The 27,897-nt window shown below is 41.5% G+C and overlaps 2 protein-coding genes and 1 non-coding gene across 3 annotated transcripts; 2 read left to right on the forward strand and 1 right to left on the reverse strand.

The window, feature by feature from the left end:
• Positions 1-72: 72 nt before the first annotated feature.
• znf711 (zinc finger protein 711) lies at positions 73-6,268 on the forward strand. The gene is made up of 8 exons (XM_077733537.1): positions 73-303; positions 1,652-1,729; positions 1,813-1,920; positions 2,128-2,955; positions 3,036-3,182; positions 3,268-3,459; positions 3,576-3,710; positions 3,780-6,268. The coding sequence occupies exons 3-8, from the start codon at positions 1,842-1,844 to the stop codon at positions 4,958-4,960; spliced, it is 2,562 nt and encodes an 853-aa protein (XP_077589663.1). The 5' UTR covers positions 73-303; positions 1,652-1,729; positions 1,813-1,841; the 3' UTR covers positions 4,961-6,268.
• A 1,976-nt stretch (positions 6,269-8,244) lies between these two features.
• On the forward strand, positions 8,245-20,010 carry kctd12b (potassium channel tetramerisation domain containing 12b). Its single transcript, XM_077732826.1, has 2 exons — positions 8,245-9,585; positions 19,351-20,010. Exons 1-2 carry the CDS (start codon positions 8,742-8,744, stop codon positions 19,917-19,919), a joined length of 1,413 nt encoding a protein of 470 aa, XP_077588952.1. The 5' UTR covers positions 8,245-8,741; the 3' UTR covers positions 19,920-20,010.
• An 815-nt stretch (positions 20,011-20,825) lies between these two features.
• On the reverse strand, positions 20,826-20,896 carry trnag-gcc (transfer RNA glycine (anticodon GCC)). The gene has a single exon. It is a non-coding gene; the product is annotated as a tRNA-Gly (tRNA).
• Between the last annotated feature and the right edge of the window lie 7,001 nt (positions 20,897-27,897).

Genomic DNA, 27,897 nt, shown 5'->3' on the forward strand with positions numbered 1-27,897 from the left:
TATTGTAACCACGCAGTGCGCACAATGCGTTCCCGTGAATAGAAAGACTAAGTGTAACTGCTCTCTTATGCATGACGCAAATAGTAAGGGATCAGCGGTAAACGAGGCCACGCATTGTCTGCCCCCCGCCCTCCCTCTGCTTGTCAGGAAGCAAGTTGATTGGCCGAGGCCTAGCAAAGAGTGCCCGGGGATCCAAAACTGCAGGCCGCACTTAGCTTACCGTCAAAAATAAACCAAAAACAATAATACACTAAACGGAGGAGGGGGAGAAACACCAAAAGAGTCAGAAGACGACGTTATCAGGTAAATTTGCTTTAGGCCAGTCCGAATGGAATGTGATTTAATTCGCAAGGGCCCAGTCGGCCGTAGCGGGCCTCTTTGAGCCTCTCGAAAAACAACATGGACGTAATGCGGCAGAGGCGGCTCCGCTTAGCTTAGCAGGCTAGCTAGCCAGACGGAATATTGTAGGTTCGATTGAGTTTCAGGTACATCATCCGAGGCGGGGTAGATCATCGCTTTAACCGGCGACGACGTCATTCGCGTGTCGCAGCGATCGGCGGAAATCGGGATATTATTTTGTGTTTTTAAAGCGTTTAACCATCGCACACATTTAGCAACAATGCTAGAACAAAATGGCGATGGGCGTATCTGTTATAGCCTGCTGGCTAGTTAGCTTCCGTGGGTGGAAAGCTGTAGCCATCCTTCATGAAAACACACCAGTACGTCTGCAGTGCATTCAGCCTAGCTAATCATCTGGATTTTTTAATCATCACAGTGGTAGTACGGCTGCACCGTTTGACAACGGACGGGAAATCTGCACACAAAACGCATAGATTTGACAGCAATCGTACATTTTGAATTAAGGAGCGATGTGACAATAGTGTATGATTTCCCCCCAGTGAAACATGCAGGAGTGACGATAGTGCATGATTTCCCCCCAGTTAAACATGCAGGAGTCCCACAGTGGCAATACTGTCGGGCTTGTCCAGCCCATCTCGCAGTGCAAACTCGCTTTTCCCAACGGAGAACCCGCCATCAGGCTCAACTGGCTCCAGGTGTATGCATAAATGAACTCAGGTTACAGGCGCTTGTAGTACTTGTAGTTGGCAGAGGACGGAGCCAGTGGTCAACAACATGCCAGCCCACTTCCCAGGTGCAAGACAGTGTCCTTCATAAACAATCATCCAGAATAGCAGAGATGCTTTTTTCATTAATATGGAAGGCTGTGTGCACTGGACCTCTTTTTAACACTATATTTCTGCAACAAATGCTTTCTAAGTTCATGTTCTGTTTTGGGAAAATAAAACACTTATGGAAAATGCTTGATGGTTGTTCATATGAAAGTTTTATAAGATTTTGGATGCTTCAAAAATAAAGTAAATGTCATTTACAACCTTTCACTAACAGGGTCCATTGTTTTGGTAATGGGGGTGCAGGAAAGTGGAAATTTGTTACCAAAAGGAGTATGAAAATATATAATGATCTAAAAAAAGTCAATTGTCATTCAGGTTTCTATTTGTTTATGTTATTTGTTTATTCAAATTTGTAAATATAAATGCTTAGAATTTGATTTATTAATATTTATTTTGTATTTCTAAATATTAATGTTGATCTAATAAATGACTACAAATGTCTGACTTTGTTTTACCAGGGGGTTCATTGCATTGATGGGAAGAAGCACATCTAATATGCTGTTTTTATCTTAAGGTTCTGCGCATCAAATGTGAAGGTATTGTTCATATTTTTTGGATGCATGTTACTTGAACTTATTTTATACCCAAACTTCCACTACTCTTGTTTTATATGTTATAGGTTTCAGGGCTATTTTCTTTGGGTTAAATATGGACCAAGGAGGTGGTGTGTTGGAGTTACACACACAGGAGTTGAAGATGCCTCATGCTATGATCATGCAAGATTTTGGTGGGTGTTTATGTGCTCCTAGACTAGATGAGTTAACCATTATAATATTTAAAAATCCCCTAAATTGTGGGCTAATAAACTTTTGATCATTTGTTTTGGCCACTCTCCCAATTATGAATTTGAATACATTCCAGATTCGAGGCGCACCATCTTTGGCTTTATTCTAATTTTGACCCGTCTTTTAAGTAATGCATCTTATTTGAACAGTTGCAGGGATGGGTGGCTTGGCACACATTGACGGGGATCACATTGTGGTGTCCGTGCCCGAAGGCATGCTTCTTTCCGACGTGATGACGGACGAGGGCATCCTCTTGGAACACGGGCTGGAGGTAGAGGGCCTCGAAACTCAAGTGGTCGAAGGTCTGGACACTGAGGTTGTGGGAAGTTTACACGGGGATGTGGACGTACTGGACGCCGAGGTGGTCGACGGGCTGCAGACGCACGTGGTCGAGCTGGAGGCCCAGGTAGTAGAAGGTCTCGATGGAGATGTCGAGGTGGAGGGTCTGGAGGCGCATGTGGTGGAAGGACTGGAAACTGAAGTGGACGTGGAGGACCTGGAAGCTCATGTAGTGGAGGGTCTCGAGGAAGAAGTGGAGGTAGAGGGCTTGGAAGCAGAAGTGGTGGAAGGTCTGGAGGTGGACGTAGAAAGCCTGCAGGCTCAGGACGTAGACGGCCACGAAATGAGCGAAGAAGACATGGTGCATTCAGAGCACAGTGTCATCATGCCGGACAATATCTTAGGAACAGAAGTTGCAATAGAGGAAGCTTTGGAACACCACCACGTGCTCACCTCGGACCTTATCCAGGATGACAACCACCACGATGACATGTCCGACCAGGTGTTTGTAGCGGAACTTCTTTCGGACCACCAGGGTAACACTCTTGACCACCAGCTTGTAGCCGAAGGTTTGATGGTGACAGAGGCCAATGCGGAGACCATCATCCACCAGCAACTTCCATCCGAGGCCGTTTCTTTGCAGATGGATGAGGATGACGACGGCAGGAGTAGCTCCGAAGATTACCTCATGATTTCATGTAAGATAGTCTTGGGTGTACAATGGCGTTTTGGAAGGTTTTCTGTTAGGGGTTTGAGTTCAGATTTTTTTGCTCTTTAGTGGACGAGGTGGGCGAAAAGCTGGACATAGGAGACACCCCTCTGGAAATTAGCACTGAGGTGATGGAAGACAAGGAGGACAAAGAGGAGGATGGCGCTGAAGTCATCAAAGTCTACATTTTCAAAGCAGAGGCAGATGATGATTTGGGTAAGTGGTCAATCAAGACTAGCAAGTGCTCTTTCGATGATGTGCGTTTGGAAATAACCTCCATTTTGTTTTGTTTTTCCTTCAGGGGGAACTGAGGTGATCACCGAGGATGATTACCAAAATGGTCACCCTGACCTCGAAGCTGCGTCGTCGGGAAGACTCGGGGTGGGCCGCGACAAGATGGTCTACATGGCCGTCAAGAAGCAGCCCAAGATAGAAGAGGAGGAGGAGGACGACGATGACGAGAGCGACGATGATGATGACGATGACGACACCAGTATGTTTTTCAGTGACTGTCACAAAAGCTTTAGTGCAATTTCTTTTCATTGGGCCAAAGGCTAAAAAGATCAAAAGAGGTCGAGTTCACCATAGTCGGCCAATGGCTGTGTGCAGGTAATACGATAGAGCAGGTGAAGAACGGAGCCTCCACGCAGTTCCTACAAATCCGAGAAGGTTTGGCCATGAACCGTGTCCTCAAAGCAAAAGCCAAGAAAAAGAAGAAAGGGGACATCCGCCAGTGTCAAACGGGTAAGAACGGGTGGCGCTCTTTTGTTAGCGTTCGATCTCAACTAACTTGCGAGTTGCCTTCTCTTTCAGCTGTCATCATCGGACCCGACGGCTTGCCTCTGACGGTTTACCCGTGCCACATTTGCGGGAAGAAGTTCCGCTCACGAGGCTTCCTGAAATGCCACATGAAAAACCACCCCAATCACCTCCTGAAGAAAAAGTACCAGTGCACAGACTGCGACTTCACCACCAACAAGAAATTGAGTTTCCACAACCATCTGGAGAGTCACAAGTTGTTGAGCCACAACAGCGAGCGCTCCCCGGAATACACGGAGTACACGCGGCGCTATCACGAGTCCAGCCCGCTGGGCTCGGACAAGCTGATCGTCAAGGACCGCGAGACCAAGCTGCATCACTGCAAATATTGCGACTACGAGACAGCCGAGCAGGGCCTCCTCAACCGTCACCTGCTGGCCGTGCACAGCAAGAACTTTGCGCACGTGTGCGTGGAGTGCGCCAAAGGCTTCCGCCACCCGTCCGAGCTGAAGAAGCACATGCGGACCCACACGGGCGAGAAACCCTATCACTGTCCGCACTGCGAGTTCCGCTGTGCGGATCAGTCCAACCTAAAGACTCACATCAAGAGCAAGCACGGCGCCGACCTGCCCTTCAAGTGCAGCCACTGCCCGCAGGCGTACGCCGACGCCCGTGAGCTCCAGCGCCACATCGAGATGGTGCAAGGCCACAAGACGCACCAGTGCCCGCACTGCGATCACAAGAGCACCAACTCCAGCGACCTGAAGCGCCACATCATCTCGGTGCACACCAAGGACTTTCCCCACCAGTGCGACGTGTGCGAGAAGGGCTTCCACCGGCCGTCGGAGTTGAAGAAGCACGCCGAGACGCACAAGGGCAGCAAGGTGCACCAGTGCCGGCACTGTAACTTCAACGCCCCCGACACCTTCACCCTGAGTCGCCACATTCTGTCCCTGCACACCAAGGAACTGCCGTTTAAGTGCAAGCGATGCCGGAGAGGCTTCCGACAACCGGCCGAGCTAAAAAAACACATGAAGACGCACAGCGGCCGCAAGGTTTATCAGTGCCAGTATTGCGAGTACAACAGTACGGACGCTTCGGGCTTCAAGCGCCACGTCATCTCCATTCACACCAAGGACTACCCCCACCGCTGCGACTACTGCACCAAGGGCTTCAGGAGGCCTTCGGAAAAGAGCCAACACATAGCCAGACACCACAAAGACATATTAATGTAATGCCATCATCACACTTCAAATCGCCCCGCCCCCTTTTGCACCCCAGTAAATCTGTGTCACACCACCCGGATGTCATTTTAGTGTATTAAAAAAAAACCTAAAAAAACAAACAAACATCAACTACCACAAAAAAAGAATGGTGTCGTAGGCTGTTGAAGGTAAAAATGTTATATTTGCCCTTCAGTGTTATCATGAGTTTAAACTCCTAAAGCCAGAACACTTTTTTTTTAGATGGGAATGAAATATTTTGGGCTTGGGGAGGGGTGCACTGAGTGGGACTAGTGTAAATTGTTGTTGTTGTTTTTTTTTTGCAGAGAATCACATAAGAACATATATTCAGGGTTTCAAATGTCTATATTTTTATACCCACTCGGCTGAAATGCTGAAGGAGAATAACTTTCACGGAAAATAATCGAAAGGTTCATGAGCATAATATCAACTATACTATCCTTATTGCCCTGTTTTAACACCCCCCAACCTAGTGATCAAGCACCATGAAGGCATTTTTTTTTTTTGCGACACTCACCGACACGACGCACCTTAGCTCAGTTTTTTCCTTTTACCTCGCTTACGTGACCGCAATCCATTCGAAAATGTATTTAAAGTCGAATCATGGTTTGGGGACTCATCCACACCACCAACATGTATGATTAGGATGGTGCTACATAGGCTTTTTAAGAATTTGGTTAAGATAGGCGTTGAAGCGGGTTCCCTGTGACGTGGTTAACTGTACTGTTGCAATCATGCCTTACATCTTGTCTTTTTTTCTTCTTCTTCCCCTAAGCACTGATGAGCAAGTTCAGTTTGAGAAGACATTTTTTAATTTGTTTTTTTTAACTCAATGATACTGTACCGATACCATTCTCTCATGGCATTCAGGTCAGTAGAAGGCACTTTAATAACGTAGGTTTTTTTGTATTTTAATTACAAATGTGTTTGGCTTTTTATGTATATGGATGAATTTACATATGAAATCTTAGTCAATGATTACACGGACTCGTCAGCGGGTAAATGTTATCTATAGCAAGTGGGCACAATACCGTTTTTTTGTGGCAAGTGACGGGTGACGCGATTTTTTTTTTCAGTTTCATGGCAAAGTGTTTTTGGGTTTTGTGTTTGCTTTGTGCTCACTAACAAATTTGCCACATCTTCAACTTCCCTCCCAGTCCTCTACGTAAACCTAGCCCAATCCCCAAATATGGGATTATATTCTCGTCGGTGGTCATCACAATGGCATTAGTCTATAAGTATGCACAGATGCTGTCTCCATGAAATTGTGGTATATATTAAAAATCCCTTCATTTCATATACCTTAGTCTATATTTCCTTTCGGTCTGATTGTGGATAAACTACTGGTGGGAAGAAACCAAAATAAACAAATATCTTTTTAAGCCTCATGTCTTTTCTGCTTGGTAAAGACGCAAAATAGTATTCTAAACTACAGAATTGACTCTAAACCATTTACAAACACATGCCAGCCAGCCTGTAACCTTTTACCGACAACATTTCTTGCATTCTGACAAGGTTGCCAATGGCAACCGCCAAGGTAAAACTACTGATCAGAATGCTGGTCATAAATCTCCCCTTTATCTCACAGCATCATCTAACTCCAATTTGAGAGGCTGTTTTATAAAGGAAGCATTACAATGTCCACGTCGCTGCCATCACAACTCAATTATAAGTTTGTTTGGAGTACCAAGTGGTATCTCAAGTAACTTGATAGTAGGGTCACTATTATCTCAAGGAGAAAAAATGCATACATGATTTCTAATTACTGCTTTCAAGTATTATGAAGTAGCATATGAACACAGTGTCAAATGTTTTTAATAGTGATGTTTCTAATCCATTGCAATAGAGTAAAAATATTGTTTTAGAAATATATTTCTATGGATGGACATTATTTACAATGCTGGGAAAAAAATCCAGAATGAAGAGAGAGAAAAATGCCACAAATGAATGAAAGGGTAGCAAATGGCACTCAAGCTGCAATTTAGACACCTCTACTTCAGTAAGGGGACAACTAAAAAAAAACTTCCACGTGAGGATTTACATGTATTTTTATGTGCTTTCACGTGGTGTTGATGATGAAAATCCAGGGACACAGTCATTTAATCATGTCCAATCCACAACTTTCCATAAAGCCAAATATTTGGATTAGTCTGGACCGCATGTGATTCCAGCTCATGTTTTTTTGCATATTGCCGTGAAGGGAGTCACAGCGAGCTGGGACTTTAGCCACCGAGCCCTTTTTTTGGCAGGCAATCTTGACACATTCCGCACCCCACGCTGGCCCACTTAGCAAGACGGAAGCCATCCAGATTTTTTTTCCAGACAAGGCCTTGTTGCTTACAAATAGATTGGACGGTCCTGCGGGAAATCAGAATGCACAAGACAGACAGAGTCAGCAAAAAAATAAATCAAAATTAACTGCTGATGACTGATAAAAGACAATTATTGACTTGGAGGGCATCGGTTCATCGGTGTTAATCCCCTGGTGGCTTTCAATGTGTGATTTATGTTCACTAACAAAGTTTTTGGGCCTTAAAAGCCAAATAGATGGATAATAGAAAAAAATATGAAGATTGTGAAGTCTCTTGTGGATTTTTTTTTCAGTTTTTGCTTCATTTTAAGTAAGTGGAATTATTCACAAATGTGAAATACATCATTAAAAAAATCTCATCCAGGATTGAAATAACATGGGAAATGCTTAAAATGCAACACAATCCTTTAAAAATATTTATTTGGTGAACTACACATGATCAAATCCTGCAAATATAATGAAAAATAAAGTTACTGTTGAATAGAAACTCGAATTTGTGGTCACAAATTACATTGCATTGTGATCGCTAGATGTCACTATAATCACATCTTGCATGACACAAATTCATTATTAAATGTTCTTAAATGTATTTATGTTCATTGTCATTCACACAACATATTTTAATGAAGAAAAAAAACAATAAATTGATTTAAATAAATTAAAAAAATCCCCAATAACACTCTAAGGATGTTGTTTATGTTGGTATCATTGTTTTTTATACTTCATAATATTTAAATTACTGCTTACAGAGAAGGTACATTCTAATCAAAATGGAATAAGTGACAGGGTTCAATTCCATTGACGGACATGGATGTCTAATCCATTTTGACTGCCATCTTCTTCCAATCCCCACAAAAAAATGGACTGGACGTCTATCGTCGTCCAATAAACCATTGCCGTATAAACGGTTAAACGCAATTTATCGTGGGGGTCGCACGTCATCGCCAGTGGGCGTGTCTTATCGCTGGAATTATGTTCCACTAAGCCGCAGAAGAGCTCCAGTGTGACACGCGCAGGCGAGATGGAAACCATTCGGATGTGCTTGTACAGCTTCCTCGTCTCTCACTACTTGTGGAAAGTGGGCTTCATCTTGTGGCTCTTCATCAACGGGACCCCCACGGAGCTCACTAACTATGGAGTGCCTCAATGAAGTTGGCGTGGATCTGCGCACCGATTCGCGTCCGCCTCCGGGTTCGAGTCCCAGTCGTTGGTGATGGACTGTTGTGAAATTTTTGCGCTTCCTCTTCTGCAGGATTTCCGTAGGAAATCTCTAACGTTAGACTCAATGCTGATATGCACCATCTTTTGCTAATCATGGAGTAGACAGTTTTTAGTTTAGTGCATGCTTAAACGGCAGTTTTTGACTTGATTTTTAAAAAATATTATTATTATTATTTTATTGGTTTGGGCTATTCCATCCGTCCATCGGGTTGGTTCTCGCCAAGTTAAACTTCGTCCGCCATGGCTCTACCAGATAGCAGCATATCCACGGAAGAACTCCCTTTCCCGGAGATCGTGGAATTGAACGTCGGCGGCCAGGTGTACATCACCCGCTACTCCACGCTCACCAGCGTGCCGGGTTCCCTTTTATGGGAGATGTTCAGCCGCAAGTCAGCCAAAGGCCTGGCTAGAGACACCAAAGGCCGATTTTTCGTGGACAGGGATGGCTTCCTATTCCGCTACATCCTCGACTATATGCGAGACCAGCAGCTGGTCCTCCCGGACCACTTCCCCGAGCGCGGGCGCCTGCAACGGGAGGCCGAGTTCTTCAACCTCCCCGAGCTGGTCAAGCAACTGGCTCCCAAGATAAGCAAGCAGAACTCCCTGGGCGACGACGGCTGTCCCAGCGACCCGGAGGACTCCTCGCCCGGGGCGGACCTCGCCCGGAACCTGAGCGCCCTGAGCGCGGTGGCCTGCGCCACCGGCCCGCCGCCCGCCTCGTTGGACGGTGGGAAGACGTCGGGCTTCATCACCATCGGCTACCGAGGCTCCTACACCTTGGGCCGCGACAGCCACACCGACGCCAAATTCCGGCGGGTGGCCCGCATTATGGTCTGCGGGAAGACGTCCCTGGCCAAAGAGGTCTTTGGCGAGACCCTGAACGAGAGCCGCGACCCGGACCGCCCGCCAGAGCGCTACACGTCCCGCTACTATCTGAAATTCACCTTCCTGGAGCAGGCCTTCGACAAGCTGGCCGACGCCGGCTTCCACATGGTGGCCTGCAACTCCACGGGAACCTGCGCCTTCGCCCACGAGCAGACGGATGACAAAATCTGGACCAGCTACACCGAATACGTGTTCTACCGTGAGTGACGCTGTCCAACCTCCCCCCATGCCCCATGCCCCCCGTAGCCCTGTCTGCAAGTGTCCCCTTCCACGTTGAGCCCTCTCTCAAGTAGACTATATGTAGATGTTCTGCCCCAGACTCCACGCAATTCCAGTGACTCTTTGCACCTTCTCCCACCCTTCAACCCCTCCTCCAACCTCCAGCTTTAGCCCCCCCAGACCCATCTAGCTGTCTGCAGGAAACGGACCTTTGGCGTACAACCCCTCTTGACATTCCATCCGCCTCCTTGAATGAAGCAAAACTGTTTCTATGATATCGCTTTGTTCAAATTACTGGAAAAAAGGGCTTCAAATGAGTGGTCATTGGGAGGCAGGGGGGCATTTTGGTATCTCCAAATACAATTTGCGATACAAGGCTCTCCATTACGGACCACCTGGGTCAAGAAATCAATACAATTATTGACGATAAAAAACTTTATTATTGGAACGAAATGCATTTTCATACTTAACTGCTTTCCCCATTGAAAACAATAGACTGGCTTTAAACGCCCATGTTTGGCAAAAAAATATAGTTAACAGATACTATTTCAGATACTATTGAAAAGTTTTGGTCGAGTTAAAGATTTCAGTATTGAAACCTTTATATAACAGCAATATTATATTATTGCATGGTTAATTGCCATTGACGGCACTAGATGTCCAATTATTTTTAGGATAAATGTTCCTTTCGACAATGAGTTAAACATAGATACCATTCCAGTGGTTGATTTTGTTCTAGTGGACCATTTTGGAAGCATAGCCTTTGAAAAATATCACAATATAGATATATCGTCCCAGCCCTAATGGCCATCTTATTCCTCTGAGTCGAAATAAATCAGTTAATTCAACTTCTTACAAGCCTCAAGAGGGGACGTGAGCAGTATAAGACGCAACATGCCCTGGGATTTTACATCCCGGGATCGTGCAGGGAGCGGATAATATTCATTAGTTTTAAAGATATTGTCAAAAAGGCTAAAAAAGAAAAGCAGAGATGGTAGTAATAGAAAGTGCATCGATTGTGCAACAAGAGCTTTTACTAGTTTAATCAGCCACGCTAGAACAGACACGAGGAGGGTGAGAATTGCGCCATAAGGCCGCTTAATATTTGTCGTTTTGTTGACGTTCTGTGGCTCGACAGAAGCGGTTTTACGTCAATATTGTTTGAAACTGTTGTGTAGTTGAAGTGAATAAACGGGAACGGTTCGATGGCGCTTTATAGTCAGCCTGTGTCCGTTTATTTTTTATTTTTTTGGTTTTGTTTTGTTCCGTGCCGTTGCTTCGCCGCCGCTGCTCCAGAAAGGTCAGCACATCGTAAACATACCTCAAACTCCAACAGCTGAAAACACAGTCTGGAAAATAGTTGAAGCACACACACACACACATGCTGATGTATTTAGGATGGGAAATATTTGGCCTTCAGGGTTTTTCGTCTGATGTTTGTTGTGAAATGTGTGACTAAACATCCGCGTCAAATGTTAGAGCTGGCCGCAAAAGACGTTGAAAACAAGTGTTGAACTAAAAAACTTGTCCAAATAAAGGATGTTCTTTCTTTTTCATATGCATTTGGGATGGGAAATGTTGTCTTAGATTCACATTTAGTGGAAACAGGAGGGAATTGGGTTCAAAACTAAACTGGATTAGTATCCTATATCATCTAGTCTAATGTAAATTTGACTAGTTACTGTATAAGGATTTTTCCTTTCAACTAACATTTAAATATCTCATTAATGGTGATAAACATTCAATCCATTTTGACTGAGATTGAACAAATAATGGCTGCCAACCCTCCAGGTAAAATTGGATTGGACATCAATTGCTGTCAATGGCACTGAAACATGATCTCTTAATGTAGTACTCTGCAAAGATATTGTAATATTAATAACTACTTAAAGATGAAAATTTTTTGACATGTGAAAGTTACATAGAAATTTTAATTAGGTCAATGTTTGAAAAGAAATAGACAAAAGAATACCTTAAATAACTTTTACATAATAAATGGTAAAATAATAATTGATTCTATTACTACACTTTGAGAATTAATGCAATTCTCTCATAGGCGCCATGCATATTTTTTATTACACAAATTAATGCATAAAACAAAGTGGGCAGATTACAATACAACTTTGAATACATTTTTTTAATTGGGCATTATAAATCCCCACCAAAACAGGTTGTATAACCCTAATTTTTGCCAGATTATTGTTTTCAATTCTGAGTAAGAGCAGATTTTGTCTAAGGTCAATACAAACCGCATCAAACAAACCAATGGCTATTAAATTCCAGTTGAACAACAAGTTATGTACTGGCCAATGTACCGTAGGTGAGATAAATCCTTGTGTAAACCTCTGACTCATGTAACACAAGATTATCACACAGCAGCAATTCTCCATGCGGAACCTGATCCTTTTTTTTTGACCAAGATGAAAACATTCATCAGCATTGGGGAAGCGGCGAATGAGAACGGAACAAAACAGCCGCAAAGTACACAGGGCTCTCCTCTTGGAAAACAAAGAGTCCTCCGGGAACGAGTCTGTGTTATGCCTGCCGTGTCTCCAAAAGCCTAAAGCAAACAGGCAGCATTCCTCTGTCACTGTGCTCGACCTCGCACCCCAAAAGGGAAAGTTCAGTTTTACATCCTGCTGAAGCATAATTAAATAAGATGTATATACAGAAATGGCCACTGGTGTCAAACTAAAGGCACAGGGGCCACATCTAGGTACACCGCATCATTTCTTGTAGGCATATGCACATGGACTTGATGTTTGTTTGTTTTGGGATTTAAGGATTTAAAATAACTTAATTAGTAGAAAGTACTTTGTTTATCATGGAAAAAATATGAATCTTGATTGGATTTTAAAATATAGGCATTTTTATAATTATACATGCATGAATGAATTAGTACATTGATAATAAAAGCTAAATTAGAAAAAGAAATAAATATATATATAAATATATGCAACAGAACACAAGCTATTTTACCTGAGATCCTAAATATAATATAATATAATATAATATAATATAATATACATTTTCTATCCAAACGAACACTGCACAGAGTGCAACATTCTCAAGGACTTCAGAACAAATTCACGCCAGGCTACTTTGACAAAGTCATTAGCACAAAGTTGCCGAGTCACGTGTAATGTGTGAAATTTTCCTCTCTGGTGTCTTAGCCAGCCGCCATTTTGAACCGACGCGGGACTTGACATTCAACAGTAGACGAGCTGGTCCTTCTCATTCCGGGCCCATTCGTTGATTGCCCATTACATAATGGCTACATTTGCATGTTCCATTAAATTTGTGCTTTACGATTCAGCTGCAAAAGCCCAAGGCGGAAAGAAAAAAAAAAAAAGGACCGGTCTGTTCTCGCCTCCTCCCGGCGGCCATTCGCCCCTCGTCACGTTTCCCCCTGCTGTCATTGTCATCCACATGGCGGAGCGGCTTTCGTATGATCGCCTTGTTTCTCAGCCAGCTGGGTCAGCGATTTCCCTATTTGGATAGCAGGAGGGGATGTACATCAAAGGGGAAAAGGGGCTTGGAAAGTGGGCCGAGGCGGGGGAGGCGAAAAAAGACGGAAAATAGGAAAGAGAGAGACACACAGAGAGAGAAGTGAGGTGGGGATAAAAAAGCATTTTGCAAAAAATGTCTTCCTTCTTAAAGCTATGTCAGAGACAAGTGGACTCCAATAGACTGGCCTGCGATTGTGTTACACCAAACAGATAAAGAGCCATGAAATTAGCCGGCATGTTACATGAGTCATATCGATTTACGATAAAATGACATCACCAGAAAGTCCGAAATGTGATATTTGCATGACAGTGAGTTAGTTATATTCTAAAACCAGGTTTTCCAGGAGGGAACTTGTTTACCAGAAGACTGAATTTCACCCTGTTTTTTTCTTCTCATCAAGAACAAGTGACATCTTTAGTGGTCTAAAAAAAGTAGTTGCAAATGAATATGTAGATAAAGTTGATAACTCATGACTATAATATATAACACCTGTTTTTAGAACGGTGCATCCATCACTAATCAGGAAGTAGCTCTCAGTTTCCAAAAGGTCGGCGACCCCTGCATTAGCCTAACATCACCTACTGGGATAAGTGCCAACTCCTTGCCACACTGAGCAGGATAAGTGGTGTCGAGAATACTTAGATGTATAAAATTCAAGAAGTTTAACAGGAATCCCCCTTTTCCTATTTCCTCTCCTAACACAATGCATTCATTCATTTTCTGGGGTGATTCTGGGGACATCTTAAACAGGCAGCTGCATCAGACATTGACAGCATGATGCTCATTCAAAGCACCGGGCTGCAACCATCTGCATCCCTTTGCTTATTCATGCCATCTCAAATACTTCAGCTGCCACTTTGGGATCCGTAAAGCATCCCGTTATGTTTGGCAGTCGGAGAACAGGTTCCTCCTCGCCTTTTTTTGGGTGAGTGCACTCAGTTCTCGGGGTGCTTTAGGGGCTGCGCTAGGGCAATGTACTTCCCACTTTACCATTATGCTGAGCAGGCATCTGGCACCAATGAAGCCAAGATAAATCCAGACGGGATGGAATATGTGTAGTTATGCCAATGATTAGGAGCTGTGATTGTCATGTTTATCACTTGTGGTTGTCATATTTCATAATATATTTATACAACCATATGGCACATGCACCATTTTTACCCGCCTTTCCCTCTCAATAGCAAAAATAAGGAGATTGTAGCATCACTTATAAACTGGGAGGGGAGACAACAACTAACGTTGGCAATGGGAGTCCCAGCTGTCCATTAAACGCTATCATTTTCCCCATCAACATGTGACTCAATTGCGTAAACGTCTGCTCACTTTTGTTGCATCGTTGAACTATCGAGTTCGTATATCACCCTTGACGACAAACACCCACGCTCGCATGTAAGCTTCCGTGCAGCCGCGTGTGACAACACTGGCTCGCAGCATCTTTATCTCATTGTGTGTTAGAGTATTTTTAGTGGACCAGGCATTGGGCCAGATGTGTAACTACACTGGATGGTTGTGTCCTCCAGCATAGGGTACATGTACTTCCCCAAATATGGTCAATATGTGTGCCAGGGTATTGCTTTCTCCCTCTCCTGGCTGCTACACAATATTGCCTCTTGCCCCACAAGAACCATTGTTGTGTACTTAAGAGAAATTTATGATTGCGCCGAGCAATGGCATTAGGCAAATTAACCGGTCTGGGGAGACTAGTGACATATTTTGTGAGAAAAAGATCAATAAAGATGCAAATGGGTTGAGAGAATCTCAAAAGAAACAAACAAAGAGGCAAAGAGATGACAAAAATGACAGTTTGGGGGACTTATACATCTCTAAAACATTTATTTTGAGCTTTATTTTTAAATATGCTATAATACATTTTACTCCTTTTATTCATTCATCCATTAAATTTCCCCACCACTCCTCCTCAGAAAGGTCATGGGGGTGCTGGAGTCTAACTTAGCCAATTTTAAGCAATAGGGACACTCTGTAATGGTTGCCAGGCAACCACATGGCACAAAAAAACAACAAACAGATGTGCCATTGCACACATTTGTTTTTTTTTCAGTCAAAGGAAACATGCAACACAAGCTTTTGTTTGTGAAAGCTGTTACAAGTGCGTTTGATACAGAACATTGTGCAGATTTGTAAATGATGATGTGCCTAAAGGTATGTCAATGTGTGAGCAACAGGTTGGAAATGTGTCACTGTTAGCTGTTGCTAGGCTGGGATTCACCTCCCAGCCATCTGGAGACTGGTTTTCTAATCTGCCTGTCTAATTATCAGTAATCTGAAAGGGTCAGCTTTGTCCTTGGTACTGCAGTCCTTCCTTGTCTGTAGTGTGAAAAGAGATGAGCTCAAGCATGTAAACGTGTGTCCAAATATTTAGTTTTTCCTCTCAGACTGAAAGGAAAAGCTTTTATTAGTTAGACAAATGATGGTTTTTCTTTCACAGCTCAGAAATCTCATGCCATTTTTGTCACTCATTTTCTCAACATGATGTGGTTTGACAGCATTGTAATTGCTCAGTGGTTACCGAGTGCGCACTAACGAATTTTTGATTCTTTTCATAGCGGCATGTAAATTTAGAGCCGTGTCAAAACGTCTAATTACACGCCCACGTGTTTGTGCTCTGATGGTAATCAAAGAGAAAAGCCTGTCAGTGGTAAGACTAAAGGTGGCCAAGCCAAACATATGAAGCATTTGTTTCGATATGTGAGCTACACACTCAGTAATTATATGGAAAACAGTTAATAAGGGCCAAAATGTTATATGAAAGGGACTATATAGGTAGTGTACAGTCACACATTGTGGATGAAAGGCTTTCTTACTGCTCTTAGACACGTAACAATCCACTTTGGCTCTGCCTCCTGAACACCGTAGAGACGTTTCCATGGAGATGCCGTCATCCTCGTGTTTGCCATTCCACTGTCGTTAGGTCACAAAACATCAGCAGATATTACATGGAAGTTTTCTAAAACATGGGTTTATGGTCATTCTAGAATTCGCATTACATTCTGTTCAATACATAACACAAAACAACCAAAAAAATCATGTTTTTTTTACTGTGTCTGTATGTTGAGCTAATCAAGCAATTGATAGTTCATTCCTTCAATATAAATCTGAAAACTGAACATTTTTTTGGTAGGAATTGAGAATTTTTTTGGCAAATGTACCTCATTTGTGGAGAGGCATAACAATTAAAAGGCTTTCCATTTTATGGCACAACATGGAATGAACCTAGATATTCACCTGATGCCACTTTTTGAGGAAAAAAGCAGCATTACTGCCAGCATTTTGCTCGCAGGTGTAGGAACAGTCCTCTGAGATGTTCCATTGTTTGACTGACATTTTGAGGGCTGATGTTGAAAGAAGATACAATTTGGACCTCCACTAAGCATTGTATTGTGCAAGTACCCTTCAAATGCTGCCACTATTCAACACACTGCTCAGCCTTTTCAAAAAACGCACACATTGCTGCCAGTGAAGCTTTTCTCAATTAGTATTGTGCTCCTTTATCTCCGGAATAGAAGAAAGTGTGTACATGGTGTGTACTTTACATTTAAAATACTCAATGTCTATGTGGTAGTGAAAATTTCATTCCGTATTGTTCTTCATTTAAAACTAATTGTACTAAAATATATAACAGAGTATGTTATGAATAATAGAGACTACTATAAGGTGCTAGCAATTTTTTTATTTTTCTTCTGTCGGTTCTAACCAATTCATTATTATATTTGCAATATTAGTGTTTGAAAATGAATTAGAATGAGTAATGTAATCCATTAGGACAACTCATTTAGATAATAAATTAACCGTGTAACATGTGTTAAACATGTGTGCATTTTCTTTTTATGGAGGCATTATTTTTATCATAACGAATCTCACATAGCTTAACTCTTATGCTCCTTTTCTTACTATGAAAGCCTGGAAATTTAACCAGCTGGAATTGAACCCTCACCAAAGTCAGACGAACAAACCACTACACTATCAGGTGGCTATATACAAAAAAACACCTAATATCTAAAAATGTACTATCATAATAATCATAATATCATAGTTGACGTTGATGCTCCTTTACTTTGAATTTCAAACTCGCTAACATAATTGCAGCTATTGCAGTGTTAACCCCATTTTTCAAGGGGAACAACATAACAAACCTTCCCAAGTAGGTTCTTTGACATTAAGGTGCTAAATGTCAACAGCGTTAACACATCGAAGCTGCTAATAGCAAAAATGATGGCGACGGAACAGCGTGACACATTGCACAGATTGCCAGAATGCCAGAGTGCTTATGTGAGAAAGTACACTGGCTTTTGCATACATCCCTGCAGAAGTGGCCTCTGGGAGGAAAAAAAAAAAAAAAGGTTGAGTGCTCCCTTTTGCTGTTCTCCTTCACAAGGCTTAGCGATGGAGGAAATTATGGAGCCCATCCCCCATTGGATTATTCCTCCGACACTGCTAAACCCCCATACTCCCACGGCCTGGCATCCTCAAACACGTATTCATTACAGCTGATTTGAAATGCACTGTGCACACTTAGGCGGCGGGTGGAGAACGTGTTCCTTCTTTGCCACCTTTCTTTCTTTTTTTTTTTTTTTCTTTCTGTCTTTATCTATACCACTTTCAAATGCCCGGCCATGTACCGAGCATAAAGACATCCACACACACACACAGGAAAACTCCCACGCATTAATGACAAAGACATAAGGTGGACGACAACGTTATGCCTCGGGTACTCTGTCACGTTGATGTGCGGAGAAAGGACATGTGTTGCACCGATAAGGCAGTAAAATGACGATAGCGGTATTTGGAAGTATTACAGAATGAGAATATGAACTTTTGGAAATGGAGTTTTCAACCATTTGTCGCCTTATCCTAAAAACACAAGCTATGGACACTGCCTTGTTGACAGATGTGTAGAAACAAATTACACATGTGTTGGGAATTGATATGAATTTATCTCTAGTAAACAAAATGTTCATTTATTTGCTGCCATCCTTCCCACTGGAAGTGGATTGGACATCTTGCACCATTCATTATAACTGAAATGAAGTGTGAGACCAAGCCTAGAGAGTACATTACTTTATAGTCAAGTGAGTATGTAGTATTGCAGTATTCCTTCGCAATAGTGTTGATGCAAAACTATGGCCAATCAATCAAAACATATCTTCCCATCCCCTCTAAATGTGGCAGATTCAAATGTTGGATAGAGTAATTCTTTTGGGGAAATGTACCTATATTGTGTGACCAATGTTTTTACTCGTGTTTTGTTGGTATGGCAACAAACCATCATTATTGAGCTGGTAATAATTTCAAATAATTTAATGTCCCCGTACGTCATTGGCACTATCCCACTGCCCTGCCCACATGATGATTTAAAAATGATAATACTAATGACGAAATTAGTCTCCAGGCCAAGACCAGTCTCGAGAGTTACGACACTAGAGAACAGAAATGAAATCAGACTAAAGTGCATCTGGGGTATGAACAGAAAAATGTACTACATCATTTGCAACTATTCACGCAAAGATGAGATTGGGTCTTTTGTCACAAAATGACTCCCTCGGCTTCTGTGAGAGGCTTTCACACTATCACGTACTGGGGAATATACACATTAGGTTTTGTCTTCTATTCCTATTGTGTGATTTTAGGGGTTATTTGTCCCCTTAAAGTGTCTCCAGCCTCTCCACTGAGAGACAAAGCATCTGTTATTTTCCAGCCACATGATGTACTTCGATTAGTCATACAAAATTAAAGCAATTATTTTGTTTTGTTTTTTAATTGGACTTATTACAAGGCAAAACACGTCCGTTATCCAGCAATCTTGCTTTGGGGAGAAGATAATTAAAGTTATTATCTCCCAACATTGTAATTTCTTGACAAATATTGGCATAGCTTTTTTGCAATTTGGTATTTTGAAACAGCAATTGGCAGCCATAATTGCTACAGTTTGAATGTTAAATACTCAACTGTGTTTGTACTTATTTTTTTAGTTGTTCTTTGACTGAGCAATCACTATAGAGTCGAACTCATTATTTTTTGAAAACTCCTACTGTACATGACCTCTGACTGTACTCATGAATGTTGCAGCAATACAACATCGGTGTCGGCGAATACTAAGAAATAATGTGCAAAATGTACTAAACTATTGATATATCACATACTCTATAATGCGTAATGCCACAAAGAGTTAACAAGGATCTTAAATGAAACAACATTCTGTCTTATTCTTTTTCTTTAGGTGGCTCATCAGTGATTCCCAAGGCCAACACAACTCCAGATTTCCAGACTCTCCCTGAAGAGACCCCACTCCAAATTGAAGCGGAATGGTCCTCGGCAGAACCCAACAGTACCGCCAACATAAGCAATAGTTCTCGAACCCAGAGCCTCCCAGAAAGTAGCAGCCTCCCAATACCGGACATACAACCGCCACCATTACCCAAATCCCCTCCCCTCACCCCATTACCTCCATCATTTCCACCAGGAAGCCCCGAACTCCCCCCGCCACCCCCAAGCGTCCTTCTTCTGCCACCGCCCTCCCCCACCACCGCCAGTCCTCCTTCAACTCCACCTTGCCCCAAAAGCCCCAATCGCCCGAACGACCGTAACCTCAAGACGCTGCCCCGTCTTATCCTCCGAGAGAATGGCGGCCCCCCTGTGGGGGTCAATGAAGATGAGGAGGAGAGGAAGATGCTGGAAGAAGATCTGAAGAAATGCATCGATGACTTCAAGAAGATCCGCATGCCCAAAGTTTTTCCAGATCGCAAGAGGCACTGGCAAAATGACTTGCTCAAGAAGTACAATGCGTAGCATGAATCCTTTACATTACCTCCATTTTCTAGAGATAGTCCACTATTTCACAAGTTTATCTATTGCATTTGTTCCTCCAGACTCTGAATGACATGTGTTTGGCTTCAAACATTAAATATTTTCAACAGTATTCACCATTGACATTATGTTGATGTTATTTCCAAAGCAGTCATTATGCTATGCCATTATCAAAAAGATATTAAAACCACCATTCATAAAAATCCTGCAAAAATGGTGGAAAAAAATACCCCCAAAACAAGAAAAAAATATTTAAACTGCAGAAATATACAACAAACCAAACCATTGACAGCACTAGATGTCGAATCCATTCGAAGTGGGAGGTTTGGCAGCATAGAAAATATAAAAAGTATGCGTTTGAGTAGTCAAGTTCCTGTTGACAATCATCTAAAAAGTGTCTCAAAATGTCTCTCTCTGAGACAGGTGATTAAACGGCTCTCCGGTTTTGTCCATTTTTATGATTACATTAACTCTCAGCCCAGGAAGAGTTCAGCCAGAGAATGCAGTGTAGCGCAAAAAAAAAATGGCTTCCCATCAAGGCCGGCCGTAGTGGGGCATTATAATGACATAACTGTGTGAACCTATGCATGAACTCATAAAAATGAGTGGAGTGTGCATACATGTTCGACGGTTGCATTTCCCATTCACTTTCTCGGGCTAGTCACATTTGCATTGCAGTCTTTATTATATAATATTAGACACTTGGGACGTGATGTATGCATACACGAATGCAATTCTGACATCGGTGCAGGATATAACTCCATTTTGCAAGCAGATCATCAAACAACATTTATAGATGTCGTCTTTTACTGGAGGTAGCAATAAAAGCCGCCATAGATAACATTTGCATAGACGCAATAATTTTTGAACGGGAAAAAAAAGTTGTGTTGCATTGGCCGGGAATCGAACCCGGGCCTCCCGCGTGGCAGGCGAGAATTCTACCACTGAACCACCAATGCAAGTGATGCTCACCGTTTCTTGTGCACACTTTTTGTATGGCATTACAATAATTCCAATCTCAAAAAGGATTCAGTGGGGATGAATTGGACGTCTCTTATAGTCAATGGCAGGAGATATTTTAATAGTAAATTCTGCATTCTTTATTTTGTTTTAGCAGTTCAAGGTTACCTTCTTCTCCAAGAATGTGTTGGGGAATGCACACTAAACTGTTTTTTCACCTACTTTAGAGTGTTATTGGAGGTCATAAAAACAACAAATCTGTTTATATTCATCTTCATATATATAAATATTATTTTTTAAAAGGGCACTCAACATCCAAAGTGCAACAGATGTGCTCTTCTCTCTGGGGATTAACAAAAGATTAAATTCTAAAGATTTGCTGAAAAGAAAGTGAGGTCTCTCACAAGCTCACAGACTTGGCCACGTGATACTTGCTCTTCGCACTCCTGACAACACTCTGACCAACTCCAACTGGTTGCGGCTTGCAAAAAAAAAAATAGAAAATTCATTGACTTTGTGCTTGTTAGGTCAATCAAGTATTGCTTTGTCAAGTCCCTTTCTCGCATTTTTTTTATCTTGCAGTACTGGCTTGGGGAAGTGCCAGTCCCCTGTCTAGACTCAAATTCTATCAAAGCACATTCAAATGCATGCAGGGGAGATGGAAATAATGACTTTCCATTTTTCAAATGGTATTTAAGTGCTGCTGTCACTGCATGCCACCAACTCATTTGCATTTGGACACTTCATTGCAAGGCCGACTGTGAATTTTCTTTTTTCTACTTTTCAACTCTCTGATGTTGGCCTTTCAACTTCCGGGCACGATGAGTTCTCTGAAGCCTCTGCACTTCTACAAAGAGAATGCTTTAGATGTCCTTTGAATAGACAAGGTAAAAAGTAGAGAGAGAACATTTTTTTTAAGGATGGAGGATCAGACCTCAAAAGTGGGTCACCTGGTGGTTATGGGCAAGCCTTCATTTTTTTGGTTTCCTGGGATGTAATGGGATTTGCCTAGTTTTCTTTCAATTCTGACTGATGTGAAAGGAACTTGCAAAAACAACCCAAATATTTTTACTTTGTTTTGTAGGTCTTTCACCTCTACAATATATAAAAAGGTCTATTTGGTTGCCATCAATGGCTTCCAATGTGAGTCGATTCGAAATCAAGTTACATAAGATCATGAAACCACATAACTTGATAATAGATTGAAGCATTCAATACAAAGTAATGGAATAATGATCAATTTAAAAGTAAGCTACTGTGATCTGGAAAGTCTCTAATTCATAAGAATAGGCACCAACAAAGCAAAATATAGACATTTTTAATTAGATCAAATCATTATATACTAATAAAACTATATCTTCACTGTAAAATCTTATTTCTATAAGTTAGAAGAGTAGATAGTAGGATCACAGTACAAGCCCTGGCCTGGGGAGACGTAACAAGTGTAACCAGGCCAGGAATTTTACATTTATACACCAATAAGAATGGTGCCAAAACATAACACTGACACTTAACTTCAAAGGATATGATGAGATCTATAACATAGACTAAGCTTAGAATCCAGAATTAATGTGTAAACTCAGGGCTATACATCGTCAGTCATTTCATTGAGTTCATCTGAAATTGGAAAGCTATTTGCATGATCTGAATATGTAAAAGAGAGCCCAGGGCTGATACTTGAAGCCTCATGTTCAGATTCAGATTCCGTTCCTTCAAGATTTACAAGTTGGAAAAAAGATGAGGATTCTAATCCATCTGTGGATTTGATCTCATCAAGCACATTTGGAATTGACCAAGTACTGTGTTGTTCTTGGAAAGGAAATTGATAACGTATTTTTGAAGTGCCAACATCTTTATCCGTATCTGTTATATGTGTGACGTCTGGAGTTGCCATCTCGCTGGAGGTACGTGGGGTTGTGCTGAAAGTCATTGAGTCGTGCAACACTCTGGATTTATCAGGGGATAATTCCTTCAAATGGCCATCCAATGTAGGAATGAAAATGTGTGCTACATCTCGGGAGGGAAAAATATATGGAGTTTCTATTCCGTCAAATGTATTGATGTCAGAAAGTTTACTTTCTGTGTCTTCGGAATTCATGTGCGTTAAAACAGCTTCAGTTTCTAATCTGTCTCTGGCTGTAAACTCGTCAACTACTCTTGTATTCCAGTTTATCAAATTGTGTGGTTCTTGCATAGAGCAAGAAAACTTCCCCAAAGAGACTTCGTCATAATCCATGAGTGCAAAGCATGGAAAAACGCTACGCAGATTCAGGATTTCATTTCCGGAATCGTCATTGGAATTGACTTTGCGAAAGTTACTCGATGAATTATGATCCAGGGAATTAAGGGACCGTGATAATGGACCATCATATGTTGCCAGTAACTCATAGCGTGGGATTTCCTGGATGTTTTGTATTTGGGTTGCTTCTAATCCACAAGGGTGGCTCCCAAAAAGTGTACTTGGAATTTGGAAATTATTTGAATTATAAGTATCCTGGAGGGAAAGTACTCCAGTCAGTGTCCCTGCCTCGTCATCGCCAAGACGACTTGGTTGTAGGAAAACTGATTTAGATTCAAAACCATCAATGGATTTAAGTTGATCCAGCACACCTGACATAGGCCACGTTGGCGAATTGTAACGTTCACGGAAAGGAAAACTAGAAAGCATTTCCAAAGAGGAGTCTTCATCACTTTCATCAGTGTAAGGAACATAAACAGTTGGGTCCGAGAATTCCGCATTGACGTTATCGCTGAAATCCATTTGATCAATGGGATCTCTGATTTTAAAAGTTGACTCCTGTTGAAGAGACAGATCTTCCAAAGAGTCTTTGTATCCATCCAATTGTTGACTGCATGGACTATATTGGGTTCCTGGAATATGAGCATCTTCTAAAATGTCAGCGGAAATTGTGTCAGAAATTGAATTGGGAATTTGAAAGTCATCTGAATCTTGGGATTGGCAGGAAAAAATTCCACAAGTTGGTGTCACTTGGTCATCCTCTTCAGATAAATCTTCAATGCCTTGAACGCATGGTAAAACAGATGCAGATACAAACTCATCTGTGGGTTTCCTCGGATTGAGTACACTCAAAGGCGCAGTAATTGAATCAGGTTGTTCCTGAGAATGAGAGTGTATTCCCACTGGAACATTATCTTCATCCAATAATGCAACACACCAACTATCTGGTGTTGTGTGCATAAATCCAGCTTCTGAAGCATCACTGGAATCAACTTCCGATGTAGGGTCTAAATCATAAGGGGACTCTGTCTCAGAAAGTGTACTTTCTGTCATATTGAAATGTGTCAAAACCTCTGACTCGCTTTTGGTGAGCTTGTCGTCATCTCTGGGTAGGCATTCCAAGCCCTGAAAAGTTGTTAAAACTGCAGATTTAGTAGGCTTATCAGGAATAATTCCATCTAGCAAATCTAATGTAGGCCACGTGATGGAAGCACGTGACTCTTGGGAAACAGTCCCAACAATCGGACTTTGCCAACAATTTGTAGATTCTTGTTCACATGAATTTGTCTCATTAAACGTCATAGTCATGTTGAAATTACTACTAGATTTTTCAAAAGTCTTTCTGGGTTTTGCTCCTAAGTATACACTCTCTTCAGTTGGTAATACATTTAGATTTTGGGAAAGATCAGTCATACTTGATTTAAACCAGGGTGGTGAATTCAACTGCTCTTGAACAGTAAGACCGGAATGAGATTCCCAATCTTTTGCAATTTCTTCACTTGCAGGTTCAAGCACAAGTTTTGCTTTCAACCAGTCAGGAGGATTGATTTCATTGTTCATGGATAGGAAAGATGGAGTAGTATCCTTAGTAGCTTCTCTATCATCTAGTTGACCATCAATATTGCTAAGCATACTTTGTTCATCCTTGATCTCCCCATCTTCACCCTCCACGCTAATGTTTTCAATAGGTAGTAATGATTGTAAATCATTGGTTGATGTAAACCATTCGAACATAGGTGGTGTGGAACTATTTGGTGAATCGTGGTACTCTTGGCAAGTACTATCAAAATCAACTTTTTCATCTCTCGGAACCTCCTCAAGCTTTGGAGTAGAGGTTTTTAAATGATCCATAAAATAGTTGAATGTCATTAATATAGACGAGGCAATTGAATCAGTTGGTTCTTGTGGGGATGTGGTCCCACCGCTGATACTGGTTGGTGAAACACTCTTTTTATAAATTGGAGAATTCATTTCCAAAGTGCCATAGTGCTTGATTTCATCATCATCTGAATTTGTTGGCACACATGTTGGTTTAGGAACAGAAAATAAATTGTTCATTGTCATTGACACATTGCCAGTAGTTGAATCATTTACTTCTTTGAATGTAGGGACGTTCCAATCACCGATAGTCTCATTATTCCTTAAGACATCTGTGCATTCAAAAGCATCGCCCGATTCAAAATCACTGTTGGATGTCATCCAATCCAACATATTTTTTATAGGACTAGTTGAGGAATCTTGGTAAGTAGGTCCAGGGTTTCTGGGGAAAGTGTCCTGTTTCATCTGAAAGGAAACAGCTGCATCTGACAGTTCAGTTGATTGAGGGAAAATAATTGAATCACTGCATTCAGGTTCCCTGAACTCTTCCACTATGTCATCAGCATGGTCCATAATATCTGTGCTTTCAAAAGTGTCTGATTTTAATCCATTTATCATATCCAATGTGCACAATAGGAGGCTTCTTGAATCAGACATGTCTTGGCAAATGCAATTAGAGTCACCTTCCTTTAATTCAACATCTTGAGTTGGTAGCAGAGGTTTCGGTTCAAAAGCACTCAACAAATTTGCAACATTTGTTGAAATAGGTGACGTACTTGAATCCTCTTGGAATTTTGAGGTAATTGCGGGTATTGTGTGAACTAGATTTGGGGTTGGTAGCTGTACTATGGGTTTAAAAGCATCATTGAAACTGATGGGCATAGCTGTCATCGGTAAAGTTAATGAATCAGCATGTTCTTTTGAAATAGAGTTACTGATTTCAGCCTCATGATTACTTTTTGTCACTTCTGCAGTTTCAATAATATCAGCCAATTCTAAACCACTGGTGGACATTGAATGTAAATGACTTGAAATAGAGCCTATTGGTTGAGTTTGAGAAGTTGGTGCACAATCAGTTTCCTTTAAGCAATCTTTCAATTTTAGTTCAACGTCTTGGGTTAGGAGCATAGGCTGATGTTTACCAGTGAAATTGTTAACTGGACTAAATATTGGGGAGGTCCCCGAATCCTCTTCATTGGAACCATCTCCAACTGATTCTAAAACGATTTTGTCGGGTTCTCCAGTAATGTCCAAGTTTACTACATCAGTTGATGAATGCAAATCACTGTTGAGGGTGGTCAAATCAAACATATTTACTATCGGGTTGGTTAGTAAATGATGCTGTTCTTGGGCAGGATCAAGCTGGTCTTTACAGGTAGGACCAAAGTCACATTCAAAATTATCTTCTTCCTCTGTATTAATTTCATCATCTGGAGTTGGAACAATATTCTCAGGTTTTAAAACTCCAATGAAATCCATCATTGTAGTTTCCCCAGGAGAGGTTCTTGAATCATCATTTTTTGAAGCATGTCCACTAGGTTTTGCTATAGTCTCATCTGCTCTATTCATATCATCCATACTTTCAAAAGCATCAACCCAATCCAACTCACTTGAAATGAGACTCAGTGAATCAAGTTGGTCTTGGCCTATAGGACCAGAATAAGCTTCCATATATTCATCTTCTCTTGAGTTTATTTCAACATCAGGAGTTGGAAGCCTATGTTTAGTCTGTAAACTACCACAAACATTGGTAAATGTAATTGTAGTAGGCGGTAAATATTCTTTTTTTGCTGCAGGGTCAGAGAATATTTCTGTGGTTTCTTCTACATTGTCCATAACACCCATGCTTTCAAAAACATCACTCTGTTCAAAATCACCGAAGGAAGTGACACATTCCAAATCACTTGGTATGAGAATCATTGAATCGGTGGGAGTGTTACACCTAGGTACAGATTTTAAACTATCAATAAAATTGGGGAATCCATGTGAAATTGAAGGAGTGGTGACATCTTCTTTGGAAGAAGACTTAGATTCTGAAAGGGTTTTGTTATCTCTGCCATCAATATTTGTGTACTGCTCTTGAGTGGTAGAACCAAAATTTAGGCCCAAAGTTTCACTTACTCCAACATCAGGCCCTTGTAGAGGTTTTAAACATTCTTTGAAATTAATGGCTGTAGTCAGCATAGGTGATGTAGTTGATTCCACTTGTAATTTGGGGGTGAGGACATTAGGTTCATCCTTGGCTGTTCCAATAACATCCAAGCTTTCAAAACTTCTGCTGGATGTGATTCCATCTGACCTATTGGATATGGGAACACATCTTAAATCGGGATTTTCCAGACAAATTGGAGCTAATCGTGGAACAGCCTGAGGACTTGCAGCATCAGTTCCAACAGGAGAGTCAATATCAGTGAACATTCTTGATTTGTTGCAGTTTGTGGAATCATTGGCGGCAATAGAATTGCTATGTTGAAGTTCTGTTACAGTGTCCACAAGAAGATCTGGTACAAATCCAGTTTCAGAAACTCTTGTGTTATTTAGTTGGTCTGGTTGACTTGATGTGTTATTGGTGCAGGAATTGCAAGATAGTGGTGCATTGTGAGTTGTTGTATCACATGGAAACTTGCAACCACAAATTGATCCAATCTCACTGAGAAGATATGAGGGCGTGCAAGTAATCATATTCTGTTCACCTTCCGAAATAAGATCATAGGGCAAAGTCAAAGTATTATTATTTGTAGCAACTCTTACATCCAACACTGAGAGTTCGATTCCCAATTCCTCTCTACTTGTGGGATGGTGACCAGTTGAAGGACTTGATGTTGAGGAAAATTCCTCTTCAGAGCCCCTATTGTTGGCTTCCAATATATATTCAGAATGTAAAATGTTTTCTATGGGATTATTTATTGAATCTTCTTCATCTTTATGACCTGACAGTGGGCT

The sequence above is a fragment of the Stigmatopora nigra genome, chromosome 14 (assembly GCF_051989575.1).
Source record: "Stigmatopora nigra isolate UIUO_SnigA chromosome 14, RoL_Snig_1.1, whole genome shotgun sequence".
Taxonomy (NCBI): domain Eukaryota; kingdom Metazoa; phylum Chordata; class Actinopteri; order Syngnathiformes; family Syngnathidae; genus Stigmatopora; species Stigmatopora nigra.

What these genes read in the sequence shown, in the direction of transcription:
- znf711 (XM_077733537.1), top strand. Translation starts at nt 1,842, where the DNA reads ATGGACCAAGGAGGTGGTGTGTTGGAGTTACACACACAGGAGTTGAAG. An exon ending in AGATTACCTCATGATTTCAT is followed by an intron (nt 2,956 to 3,035) that starts GTAAGATAGTCT and finishes TTTGCTCTTTAG; the next exon opens with TGGACGAGGTGGGCGAAAAG. An exon ending in CATCCGCCAGTGTCAAACGG is followed by an intron (nt 3,711 to 3,779) that starts GTAAGAACGGGT and finishes CTTCTCTTTCAG; the next exon opens with CTGTCATCATCGGACCCGAC.
- kctd12b (XM_077732826.1), top strand. Translation starts at nt 8,742, where the DNA reads ATGGCTCTACCAGATAGCAGCATATCCACGGAAGAACTCCCTTTCCCG. An exon ending in CACCGAATACGTGTTCTACC is followed by an intron (nt 9,586 to 19,350) that starts GTGAGTGACGCT and finishes CTTTTTCTTTAG; the next exon opens with GTGGCTCATCAGTGATTCCC.